Genomic DNA, 12,498 nt, shown 5'->3' on the forward strand with positions numbered 1-12,498 from the left:
AGTAAGCATATTCTGTGTGCATTCAGCATCTGTGCATTCAGCAAATATGTTCTGTTGCATTCAGCAAACATATTTTGTGTGCATTCAGCGAGCATATTTTGTGTGCATTCAGCAAATGTGTTCTGTGTGCATTCAGCAAGCATGTTTTGTGTGCATTCAGCAAACATGTTTTACTTGCATTCAGAAAACGTGTTTTACTTGCATTCAGCGAGCATGTTCTGTGTGCATTCAGCGAGCATGTTCTGTGTGCATTCAGCAAACATGTTCTGTGTGCATTCAGCGAGCATGTTCTGTGTGCATTCAGCAAGTGTGTTTTGTGTGCATTCAGCAAGTGTGTTCTGTGTGCATTCAGCAAGCATGTTCTGTGTGCATTCAGCAAACATGTTTTACTTGCATTCAGAAAACATGTTTTACTTGCATTCAGCAAACATGTTCCGTGTGCATTCAGCGAGCATGTTCTGTGTACATTCAGCGAACATGTTCTGTGTGCATTCAGCAAACATGTTTTGTGTGCATTCAGCAAACATGTTCTGTGTGCATTCAGCATCTGTGTGCGCTCAGTGAACATGTTTTGTGTGCCTTCAGCAAACATGTTTTGGTGCATTCAGCAAGCATATTCTGTGTGCATTCAGCATGTGTGTGCATTCAGCGAGCATGTTTTGTGTGCATTTAGCAAACTTGTTCTGTGTGCATTCAGCAAATGTGTTCTGTGTGCATTCAGCAAGCATGTTCTGTGTGCATTCAGCAAGCATGTTCTCCGTGCATTCAGCGAGCATGTTCTCCGTGCATTCAGCAAGCATGTTCTGTGTGCATTCAGCAAACATGTTCTGTGTGCATTCAGCAAACATGTTCTGTGTGCATTCAGCAAACATGTTTTGTGTGCATTCAGCAAGCATGTTCTGTGTGCATTCAGCATCTGTGTGCGTTCAGTGAACATGTTTTGTGTGCATTCAGCAAACATGTTTTGTGTGCATTCAGCAAGCATATTCTGTGTGCATTCAGCATGTGTGTGCATTCAGCGAGCATGTTTTGTGTGCATTTAGCAAACTTGTTCTGTGTGCATTCAGCAAATGTGTTCTGTGTGCACTCAGCAAGCATGTTCTCCGTGCATTCAGCAAGCATGTTCTGTGTGCATTCAGCAAGCATGTTCTCCATGCATTCAGCATCTGTGTGCATTCAGCAAACATGTTCTGTGTGCATTCAGCGAGCATGTTCTCCGTGCATTCAGCAAGCATATTCTGTGTGCATTCAGCAAACATGTTCTCTGTGCATTCAGCAAGCATGTTCTCCATGCATTCAGCAAGCATGTTCTGTGTGCATTCAGCAAGCATGTTCTGTGTGCATTCAGCAAACATGTTCTATGTGCATTCAGCGAGCATGTTCTGTGTGCATTCAGCAAACATGTTTTACTTGCATTCAGCGAACGTGTTCTGTGTGCATTCAGCGAACGTGTTCTGTGTGCATTCAGCAAGCATGTTCTCCGTGCATTCAGCAAGCATGTTCTGTGTGCATTCAGCAAACATGTTCTCCATGCATTCAGCATCTGTGTGCATTCAGCAAACATGTTCTGTGTGCATTCAGCGAGCATGTTCTGTGTGCATTCAGCAAGCATGTTCTCTGTGCATTCAGCAAGCATGTTCTGTGTGCATTCAGCAAACATGTTTTACTTGCATTCAGCGAACATGTTCTGCGTGCATTCAGCGAGCGCGTTGTGCGTGCATTCAGCGGGCATCCGGGCCTCAGGGACGCCAGTCCGGGCGCACCTCGGCGCGGCACGGCGCGGCGTGCGGTAACAAGGAGACTTCTGACTCTATTTTCCTGGCAGAAGCTGCCCTGGGCCAGCAGAGGGCGCTGCCGACGCCGGGGGGGCGGTCACAGCCGCGGCTCCTCCTCGGCCCGGCCGGCCCCAGAGCGGCGCCGCGCCCCCCGGCCGCCGGGGGGCGCTGCTCCCGCCGACGCTCCCCTCCGGCGGCGGCTCTTCCCCGCCCACTGCAGGCGGAGAGGCCCGGCGCGGCCCGGGCGCGGAGGGGCCCCAGCAGGGGGCGCCCCGAGGCGGGCCCTCGCCTCGCCCTCGCCTCCCCCGCGCCCCGCCCGTTCTCCGCTCCCGCCTCGCCTCGGCGCGCACAGGCGCAGAAGCGCCCGCGGGGCTCGCGACTACGACTCCCAGAAGGCGCTGCGGCCGAGGCTCCGGCCGCTTCCTCCTCCGCCTCAGCCGATGGAGGCGCGCCCCCGCGGGCAGCTTCCGCCGCGCGCCCCCGCGGGCAGCTTCCGCCGCGCTCCCTCTTTGTTTCGCGGCCCTTCCCGATCGCTCGCTCCTCCCGGTGAGTCTCCCTGAGCTGCCCCGCGACCACGTGACGCTGCCTCCAGACCCGCCGCCGGCCCCGCCCCCGCCGCGCCGGTGCTGGGCTTCGGCCAATCAGCGGCGGCTCCGGGCGCCCGGGTCCCGCCCCTGCGCTCCCAGTGGGCCGGGCCGCGGGGGCGCCTGGGCCTGGGGCCTGCTCGGGCGCCTCGACCCCTCCGCAGCGCCCCGGGCCGCCCTTCCCCCTCCGCCTCCCGCCGGAGCCGCTATGCAGGAAGCGCCTACCAGAGGCCGGGGCGCGCCCAGGTGCGGGTGACGCCCCCCCGGGCCATCTCCCGCGCTTCCTCCGGGGGGCCCCCCCCCCCAGTCCGCACCCTCGCGCCCGCCGGGCTGACCCCCGACTTCTGGAACCTTCCCCTCCTCCTCCAGCCCCGCCCCCGGCAGCCGGCCTCACCGAGACCCTTGACCCTTGACCCGGGGTCATCTGTCACTGCGAAGCTTGGCGGCCCAGGTGCCCCCCGCCTGTTGCCGCTGTGCCCGTCTCCAGCCCGGCCCGCGGCGGGCACCCCCGAGGAGAGCCGGGCATTGCCGGCGCCCGGGACGTGATGCCCTCCGAGCGGCCCGCGTGTGCCCTCTCCTCTGTCGGCGGCAGAGCAGGCCGGCGTGACTGAGAGTTGGGGTTCCGCCCCCGGAGCCCCGTCGGCGGCCCGCAGGTGTTGAGGCTCCCGCAGCCGCGGCCCCGGAGGACAGCCGGGAGCAGGGATGGCCGACGTGCTCCTGTCCAGCTGGCTCCGCCAGGTGAGACACAGACCTGCGCGAGGGCCGGGGGCCTCCAGCACAGCCCTTCCCTCTGGCCTCTCATCAGCCGCCGGCGTTCAGGGGACCCAGTTGGGCTCACCCTCGGTGCCGCCCCGGTGGGTTTGGGACTGATTGCCCGGGACCCCTCCTTTGCCCCACGGGCCCCGGGGGCGCGGGCGGCGAACACAGGGGCGACTTCTCCGCGCTCCCCTGTGCACTCGCTGGAGCCCGCGGACGGCGCCCGGAGTGCGCTCTCTCCTCCCGGAGGCCGCGTAGGACCCTCCATCTTCCTTAACTGATTTATTGTTTGAAACCTTTTCCAGTTCCTCTCCCCCATGCCTCGAATGTATTATCGCTTATTATTATATCTCTGCATTGTCTCCTCGGCAGCTCTTGCAAGGCTGCGAATGGTTCGCTTTTTCCGTTGTGTCCTCCGTGTCTAGGGCCTGCTTGCAAAAAGGCAACCAAAAGATCTTCTATTTGATCCTGGAGACCATAGGGAGCCCTTGGACTTTACTGAAAAGAAGTGTACATGGCCTGATATTTGTTACTTCACTGTTGATTTTTAGTATCCAAAACAAGTTGGTAGAAACACTTCACAGTCGTTAAATTCTTAGATGGAATATTGCATTGTCCGCTGGGAATCTGGTATTTTCCCTATCCGTTGGCTTGGCTTCGTGTTTGTTTAAGCAGAGGTGGGTTTCAGCATCGGGGCTGGGTGCCTAAGGTAAAAATGGATGAGACGTAGATGGCCAGGTGAAGGAAAAATACAAAGAACGCATATAAAGCTCATTGATTTGTGGATGTCAGCGCTTTAAGGTTGAGCTACCTGTGTGACCCTCAGCAAGTCACTCAGAACTTCTCTGAAGCTATTTGCAAAATGAGGATTGTTAGCCCTTCAGCTGTTGAGAGGCTCCAGTGAGAGAATAGCTATAAAGTTCTTTGTCCACTTAGAGTCATAGAAATGTCAGCTATAATGGAAAAGGGAGGGCAGACTTAGATGAGGGGAGGAGGGCGATGGGAGTAGGACCGAGAATTATGAATTGAGTATAGTTTTGTGAATAAAAGGAAAACGGACTAAAATGTTCTGGGAAATAGCAACTGTGAACAAAACCCAGTGTGACGGCTCCCAAGTGTTAGGCTAGATAATAGGAGATCCTTGAATAAAGTAACAAGAGCCATTTGGGGTTGCTCCGTGAAGCAAGCACATTTAATTTCACAATATTTAATTGTATAATTGGGAAGACATTGCTGGGAAGAGCATTTGCTATTTCAAAGGAATGGTAATTAACTGTTAAGAAGAGTGTTCACTGTGTTGCCTCTGGAAATTCCTGCTTGCACCATGTTCCCTGTTGTTCATGTTATGTAGCTGTGGGGTTTGTGCTTTAAGAGGGAAGGGCACGAGTGGCAGAATCTGTCAGAGTGAGACTGAACCAAAGGGTGGTGCTCTGAATTATGTGGTGGAGTTAAGAGTGAGCTGGGACTTGGAATAGCCTTCAGTTGAGTCCCCTTTCTGACATGACTGGGCAAAGAACTTGTCTTCCCAGAGGCTCAGCTCTCTGTAAGAAGAGATTGGCTCCACCTCACCACAGAAAGGTGAGGAGACTTGTAAACCAAAGAGCCATACATAAGAGATACCAGAAGAGAAGAGAAGTCAGAAAGCATCAGACAGATAGAACAGGTTGGAGTAGTATATGTGGGATTGATTACAGATGTTTAACTGTGAGTACATGCATGTTTATTTGTATCATTCTGTTTGCATATGCTTCAAAGAAAAAAGGGATGTATATAGAGATCCACAGGTTCAGAAACAATCTTCTGTTGTCCTATTCTCTGAAAATGCCCTTTTTATGTGGTGCTTATTAAGTTAAGATTAAATAAAATGACAGTAAGTTTGAGTTTTTCTTACTGTAAGAAATAGTCTTGGAAGATGGAGTGAGGTAATATTTGTAAAGCTCTTGGCACAGGGTCTGGCATACTGCAGGTGCTTAATAAATGCTGGTTTCCTTTCCTCTGCACAATGGAAGGCGATTCCTAAGTGCTCTCAAGAAATCCTTTGTTTCAGACCCCTCAGTCCTCTTAAGGACTGAACTTTCAAATTCACCTGTCACTTCCATCCATATGAGCGACAGCCTCTGGCTAAGCAGAAACACCGGCTCTGTTTCAGGAGTCAGTGACCTTTAAGGACGTGGCCGTGGACTTCACCCAGGAAGAGTGGAGGCATCTGAACCCTTCTCAGAAGGAGCTGTACAGGGACGTGATGCTGGAGAACTACAGGAACCTGGTCTTCCTAGGTGAGGACAGCTTCCCTTGGTGACTCAGAACATGTTTGCTGGGATCCATTAGGGAGTTGGGTAATGTTTGTTTGACAAATGGAGAGAATTGAGAACCCTACTCTTTCTGCTCCCTGTTCTTAGATGACAGGTTTTTTACTTTGTAAAACTGAGGTGGGAAAGCCCATTTCCTATCATTTGTTGCCTTAAATCAAGGGTAATTCCCCAGGGTAGATATCTCAACATGTAGAAGAGTCTGTTCTTTTGAAAAGAAAAAGAACAAATGAAATGATTTTCTTTCTGATTCCAAGCATAGTTTGTGAACTATATATAGCCATTCCCCTCCCATCTACCCCCTCCTCCCAAAAAAGAAAAACCCATAACAGCAACAACCCCCAACCTAAACCTGCTCCCCAGGAGCACATCACAGAGCAGCCTTCAGAGGGTCTTGGTGTCACCCTCTGGTCATCCTATAATGTCGCCTTTTCCCTAGAGAAGAATGTCCTATAATGGAATTCTGAAGTGATTCTCCGGCCTTGGTACTTTTTCATTTTTCATGAGTAGAGTCTCCTGTTTTCAAACCAGATGTGATCTCCCAGCTGGAACAAAGGAAAATGCCATGGATGCTGGGGAGAGAAGTCTCCAGAAGCCCCTGTATGGGTGAGTGTGGGGGAGCTAGGGAGGAACTGTTGCTTTAAGTCCGGAGTCAGCACCCTAGATAGCTTAGGGAATTCTCCTCCTGCCCTTGCAGAGGGCCTAAAGCTGATGAGCACAAACTCCTTGTGTTCTCAAATGAATGTCAAACTGGTTTCTTTTTAGATTTTTGCAAGGCAGATGGGGTTAAGTGGCTTGCCCAAGGCCACACAGCTAGGTAATAATTAAGTGTCTGAGGCTGGATTTGAACTCAGATCCTCCAGTGTTCTATCCACTGTGCCACCTAGCCACCCTGAATGTCAGAGTTTTAACAGGCCACTTTTCTTGAACTATTCCTTCATGTTTGTCTCTATTCCCAGAAAGCAGTGTCCTCAGCAAAAGAAAACTCTTTCCATTTCTATAGAGCCACAGCAGAGATTCTATTTCTATAGTTACACAGCAGGCATCACTTACCCCTCCTTCCCTAATCATTTCCTCTAGCACTGTCCTAGGACTTGATGTAGATACAAGGTAAAGAAAAATATATTCTCTACACTTGGGTGAGTGTGGCTGATTAGAAACTTAAGATAGACAAAAGAAAATGCAAATAAACATCCTTTCTTATGACACAGAAAGGACCATAGATTATGAAAAGCTATGTTAGAGGACTGATTGTAATCTTTGGCAGGTCTTACCAAGCTTAAAAACCTTCTATTACTAAACCACTAATTTCTGTGGTTAATGAACTCACTGAGTAATAAGTTCAGAAAGGATTATATTCAAAGTAACCATGGCGGATCAACACAGACCTCAGGAGGACTACTAAATCAGGGCTGTCCAAAATGTGGCCACCTATGAGTTTACTAAATGCTTTTGTAAACGAAGCTGAGCTACAGCAGGGCTCTCACAAAAATGACAAATCAAAACACATTGTCTATTGTTTCAATAAAAACTTTTAAAAGTAAGGTTAGATGGCCCTGATTATAGGGGAATAGTGATCTTTGAAAGGATCCACCCAGGAAATCACACATCTTGGCTTTTGGTCCAAAATTTCATCCAGTCAAGGTCTTTTTGATTCTGTCTCCTGGAGTAGTAGCTAGCTAGCTTTCCTGGCTTGATGCTATCATCGGATTTGGTAAGCTTTGTCTTCTCAAGGAGGGAACAAAGGCATTGTGGTATGGGAGGTACCTGAGGTCTCTTACCAAGTTGATATCAATCCCTTGAGCTTCAATCCTTAGGTAGGAGAGTTTGATCAGACACCTAGTTAACTCAGTCATTTCTCATCATCAAAGTTTTCATGAAAGACTTTAAACAAGACATTTGTGAAGTCTAGATACATCATGACTAGAGTATTCTAATGGAGCTGGATGACTTCCCACTCATTTTAAGAAATGAGGCTTATTTGCTATGACCTGATGTCATACTTTCTTTGCTTGTTCTATAAGTCAAACAGTTGAATTTGATATAGAAATGATAATTATAGCTGATATTTATAGTTCCAGGAAGGATTGACAGAGCCCCCTAAAAAGTTTATTTCCTTTGATCCTGGCAATATCTCTTGAGATGTGATTGACTGGATAAAGCAGCCTCATCTCTCCTTGCCCTGATTTCCCAGCTTGGAAGGACCAGAAACTGAAAGGGAAACCTGTTTTTTTTCTGGTCCCAAGACCGATGCCACTCATCCTCCCTGTGGCTCTGCTCTCCACTTCTCCCCTTCTTTTACCATCTTTACAGAACCTCTCTTTTTCTCTAGGATTTTCAGTCATATACACAAGTCATTGTAGGTAAGGAGGCACACTGGATGGAATGCTGGACCTGGAATCAAGAAGACCTGAGCTTGAATCTGGCTTCAAGTACTGACTAGCTGTGTGACCCTGAACAAGTCACTTTTACCACTGCCTGTCTTATCTGTAAAATGGGGTTAATCATAGCACTTGCTTCCCAGGCACATTTTGAGAATTAAACAAGATATTTGTAAAGCCATATATTGTTGTTATCATGCAGTTGTTTTCAGCTGTATGTGACTCTGTTGTTTCCTTGGTAAAGAAACTGGGGTGATTTACCATTCTGTTCTCTAGTTCAGTTTCCAGGATCACACACTTAGTGTCAGAGGCCAGATTTGAACTCAGGAAAATGAGTCTTCTGATTCCAAGCCCAGTTATTTCCACCCTGAACCACTTAGTTGCCCCATAAGCCCATATAAAGTGTTATTATTAGTATCCTGTGACATCATCCAAGAAACATTTACTAAGTCCTTACTATGCTCAGTCTGTGCTAAGTGCTGAGGATACTAAAAAAGGCAAAACCACCTTCCCTCAGGAGCTCACATTCTCATAGGGTAGATCATTTAAAAGTTTATAGAGAGTCATGGGGATGGCACCAGGATGGGGCAGGGGACAAGAAGGGAAGGACTTTGAGCACTGAGTTTGAGCTAAGTCTTGAAAGAAGCCAGAAGGGTACAATGAAGGAAAGCATTTGAGGATGGCAGTATGTTGGGAGATGGGATGAGACATGTGCAAGAATCACATATAAATCAGTATAATTGGATCATAGAGGACAGAGAAAAGTGCAAGAATGCTAGGAAGGTAGGAAGCCCTAAATATGGGGAAGGTCAAATAGAGAGTTTTACATTTGATTCTGGAGGGGATAGGAAGTTATTGGAGTTTATTGAGTGGGGGACACCATGGTTAGATTTGCCCTTTAGAAGATCACTTTGGGGGTGGCTAGGTGGCACAGTGAATAGAGCACTGACCCTGGTGTCAGGAGTACCTGAGTTCAAATCCATCCTCAGACACTTAATAATTACCTAGCTGTGTGGCCTTGGGCAAGCCACTTAACCCCATTGCCTTACAAAATTTTTTTTCTTAAGTTAAAAAGATCACTTTGGTAGCTAATTGGAGGGTGGACTGGAGTGGGGAGATTTGAGGCAGGGAAACCAACCCCAAAGCCATTCTAGTTCAGGAATAAGATACTAAGGACCTATACATGGTGACTGAGGGAATGGCGGGAAAGGGAAGTCGAAGTGAGATGTAGCAAAGGTAGAAATGGCAGGACAGTTTGGCAGCAGATTTGATATGTATCAGGCTTAGATATTTGAACTCATTATTAATAAGTTACTTAAGTATTATCATGCCATCTTTTAAGCCAAGACTTGTTTCCTTATCTGATATTTGAGAAGCAATGTGACAATATGGAAAGAACAATGGAATAAATAGTCAGAAGATCCCACTTATAGTTCTAGTGTTCAGTGTTATTATTTTGGTCTTTGGCAAATTACTTAACTACTCTGAGCCTTGGTTTCATTATATATATATATATATATATATATATATATATATATATATATTTCTTTATAAATTATAATCACTATATAATTGTAAATGTGATGGATTTATTATTTTTTATTTTCAAGTTTGAAGATAATTATCTTTGGTAGAAGAAGAAACAGATTTTGGGGGGAGGCAATCAGGGTTAAGTGACTTGCCTGGGATCACATAACTACTAAGTGTCTGAGACCAGATTTAAACACAGTTCCTCCTGACTTCAGAGCTGGTGCTCTAGCCACTGCACCACCTCACAGCTCCAAAAAAAGAATAGATTTGAATGCACAATATTCTTTCTTCTAGAATTGAATGCATCAGATAACCTTCTAACAGGAAATGGAATAGTGATTTTTTAAAAAAATGTATTTCAGGTTGGGAACCTAAACTTGAAAAGAAGGAACCAGTTCCACAGCTTGGTACTGGCACGGATAAACCATCCCTGGAAAAATACCCAAGACATAATTGCCAGGATTCGACACTGAAAAAAGACTTGGATTTTGATGATAAGAAACTTCCTAAGCAGAATGAATTTGGAGAGTCTTCTCACTATAATTCAAACCCTTATCAGGATCATATAACTGATATTATAGAGAGAATTTATGGATATGATGAATATAGGAAAGCCTTCATCCATCTTACTAGGTATCAGGGATTTTATACTGGGGAGAAATTTCATAAATGTAAAGAATGTGGGAAATCTTTTACCTGCAGCTCATCTCTTAAGTATCACTACAAAATTCATACTGGAGAAAAACCTTATGAATGTGAAGAATGTGGAAAGGCCTTTATTCTCCGAGCACAGCTTACATCACACCAGAGAATTCATTCTGGAGAGAAGCCTTATGAATGTACTGAATGTGGCAAAACTTTTAGATCCAACTCATCTCTTACTTACCACCAGAAGATTCATACAGGAGAGAAACCTTATCCATGTAGTGAATGTGGGAAGGCCTTCAGGTCAAAAACACAGCTCAATTCCCATCAGAGAATTCATACTGGAGAGAAACCTTATGAGTGTAATGAATGTGGTAAGACCTTTGCCCAGAGTACACCGCTTACTACCCATAGGAGAATTCATACTGGAGAGAAACCTTACGAATGTAATGAATGTGGCAAAGCTTTTAGATATAATTCATCCTTTATTTACCATCAGAGAATTCATACTGGAGAGAAATATTAATTTAATAAATATGGAGAAGCCTTCCTTTGGGTAAACCATGCCTTACTTCCTAACAGAAAATTCATATTAGCAAGGAACCTTATGAGTGTAATCAATGTTAGACAGCTTTTGACTGGAGAACATAGCTAGCAAAACATTCATCTAAGGAAGATTTCCGAATGTGGCATTACCTTCATTTGAAGCTAATCCCTTACCTGGTACAAGAAATGTCATTGTAGAGTAACCCTGAAAATATAAGATAACAAAAAGCATTGTTGCAGCTAGGACAGGAGTTTCATGGTTATTCTCCCATCATTTAGCAATAAAGGCTTTCTAAAAGGGTAATTTTATGAAAACTCAGCACCACAACAAAGACATGAAGGATAGCTTATGCACAAAACTGATGAATTTAAGCCACATATGTTGGACTGAATTTTGGTTTTAGTTAACTGACTTCTTGACTTCATATCAAGATAGAGAATAGGGGTAAGTGCCAGTTGCTGAGATGTAGGTCTACAGAGAAAGCAGCAGCCCAGAGGAAGATTGCTGATATTTCCTTATATGTAGGGTAAATCTGACTTCTTGATGTGGACTATGGCAACCTTTTCAGTTTTCCCTAGTTCCAGAGTCTCTCCTGTATGGTATCCAGGGGCCAGGCTTATATTTTATTTCTAGAAGACTCTGCAAAAGCCTTTAACTACAGATAAAGGGGATGACTATTAAAAGCTCCTCAGGCTTTTGCAAAGTTAATGAAGAAAAATACTTGGGGCACTTTTAACAAAAGCAAAAAAACCTTTATATATGTGTTTCTGTTTCTATAGATCTCTTTACACACACACATGCACATTTGTGTATATACATGCAAATATATATGAAAATGTATATATAGATAATGATATAAAGATATTGATACAGATGAAGAATTCAGAGAAAATGCAAAAACTTCTGTGAAGTGATGAAGAATGAAAGTATAGCCTAAAGGGTAGTATGCATGTTGATGATTACAATATACATGGAGACAGCTTCAAAGTGTGTAATGTGTGGTTATTTCATATATAACTTTAATAGAAATATTTTCCTAACTGAAGTCATAACAGTAAGGAATAGAAGCCTATAAGACTTTTAATTGAAATAGAAAAGAAAACAGAATCAATGCATCTAATATAAAAGGTAACTCAACCAGTGGAAGAATCCTTGTGTCTCATTTTCTAATGAAGGTCTGATGTCTAAATAAATAGGAGATTATCTAAGTATGCGACTGAGATCCATTCCTTACTAGATAAGGGATCAAAGAATTTGGAAAAATCTCAAAAGAATCACAAACTATTAAAAAGCTTATGAAAAATTGTTCCAAATCTAATAAGAGAAATGCAAGTTAAAATAAACCTGAGGTTTCACCTTGCACTCAGCAAATTGGCAAAGATAACAAAAGATGGAAATAATCATTGTTAGAGGGACTGGAAAGATAGACACAATAATGTTTGTGGAGCTATGGTTCAAGCTGTAAAACAGTTTTGAATTATGTGAAAAAGTGACTTAAATATTCATACCATTTTACCTAGAAATGTTACTGTTAGGCTTATGCTAAAGAGTCAAAGACAAAAAAAGAATCGGTGTATACCAAGATTTGCATAACACCAGTTTTTATGGATAGGAAAGAAGTAAATAAAAAGTACATGTCTATTAACTATGGCTAAGTGATTGTGATACATAAATGTAATGGAATATTATTGCCTTGTCAAAATAATTAGAAATGCAAAGAACCATAGGAATATTTGTCCAAAATGCAGAATGAGGTAAGTAGAACCAAGAAAATCAAACTTAAGCAATGTAAATGACAAAAACAATTGAAAATGGAATGCTTTGTGTAATAATGACCAGGTTTTGCCCCTGTAGAAAAGATGAGGAAATAAATATTCCTCCTTTCATTGGGGAGATAGATAATGTGCATGGGATGTTGAATATGTTATTAGATATGGTCAATGTATTAGGTGGTTTTGTTGAATTTTCTTT

At 44.8% G+C, this 12,498-nt stretch overlaps 1 protein-coding gene across 1 annotated transcript in view; it reads left to right on the forward strand.

Moving 5' to 3' along the window:
- The first annotated feature begins 2,506 nt into the window (after window positions 1–2,506).
- LOC141509828 (uncharacterized) overlaps window positions 2,507–12,498 on the forward strand; it is a 67,427-nt gene continuing 57,435 nt past the window's right edge. The window contains 4 exon segments of the mRNA XM_074219649.1: window positions 2,507–3,097; window positions 5,265–5,391; window positions 5,956–6,030; window positions 9,698–10,501. Coding sequence (XP_074075750.1) covers window positions 3,062–3,097; window positions 5,265–5,391; window positions 5,956–6,030; window positions 9,698–10,501 — 1,042 coding nt within the window. The 5' untranslated portion in view covers window positions 2,507–3,061.

The sequence above is a fragment of the Macrotis lagotis genome, chromosome 1 (assembly GCF_037893015.1).
Source record: "Macrotis lagotis isolate mMagLag1 chromosome 1, bilby.v1.9.chrom.fasta, whole genome shotgun sequence".
Classification (NCBI taxonomy): Eukaryota; Metazoa; Chordata; class Mammalia; order Peramelemorphia; family Peramelidae; genus Macrotis; species Macrotis lagotis.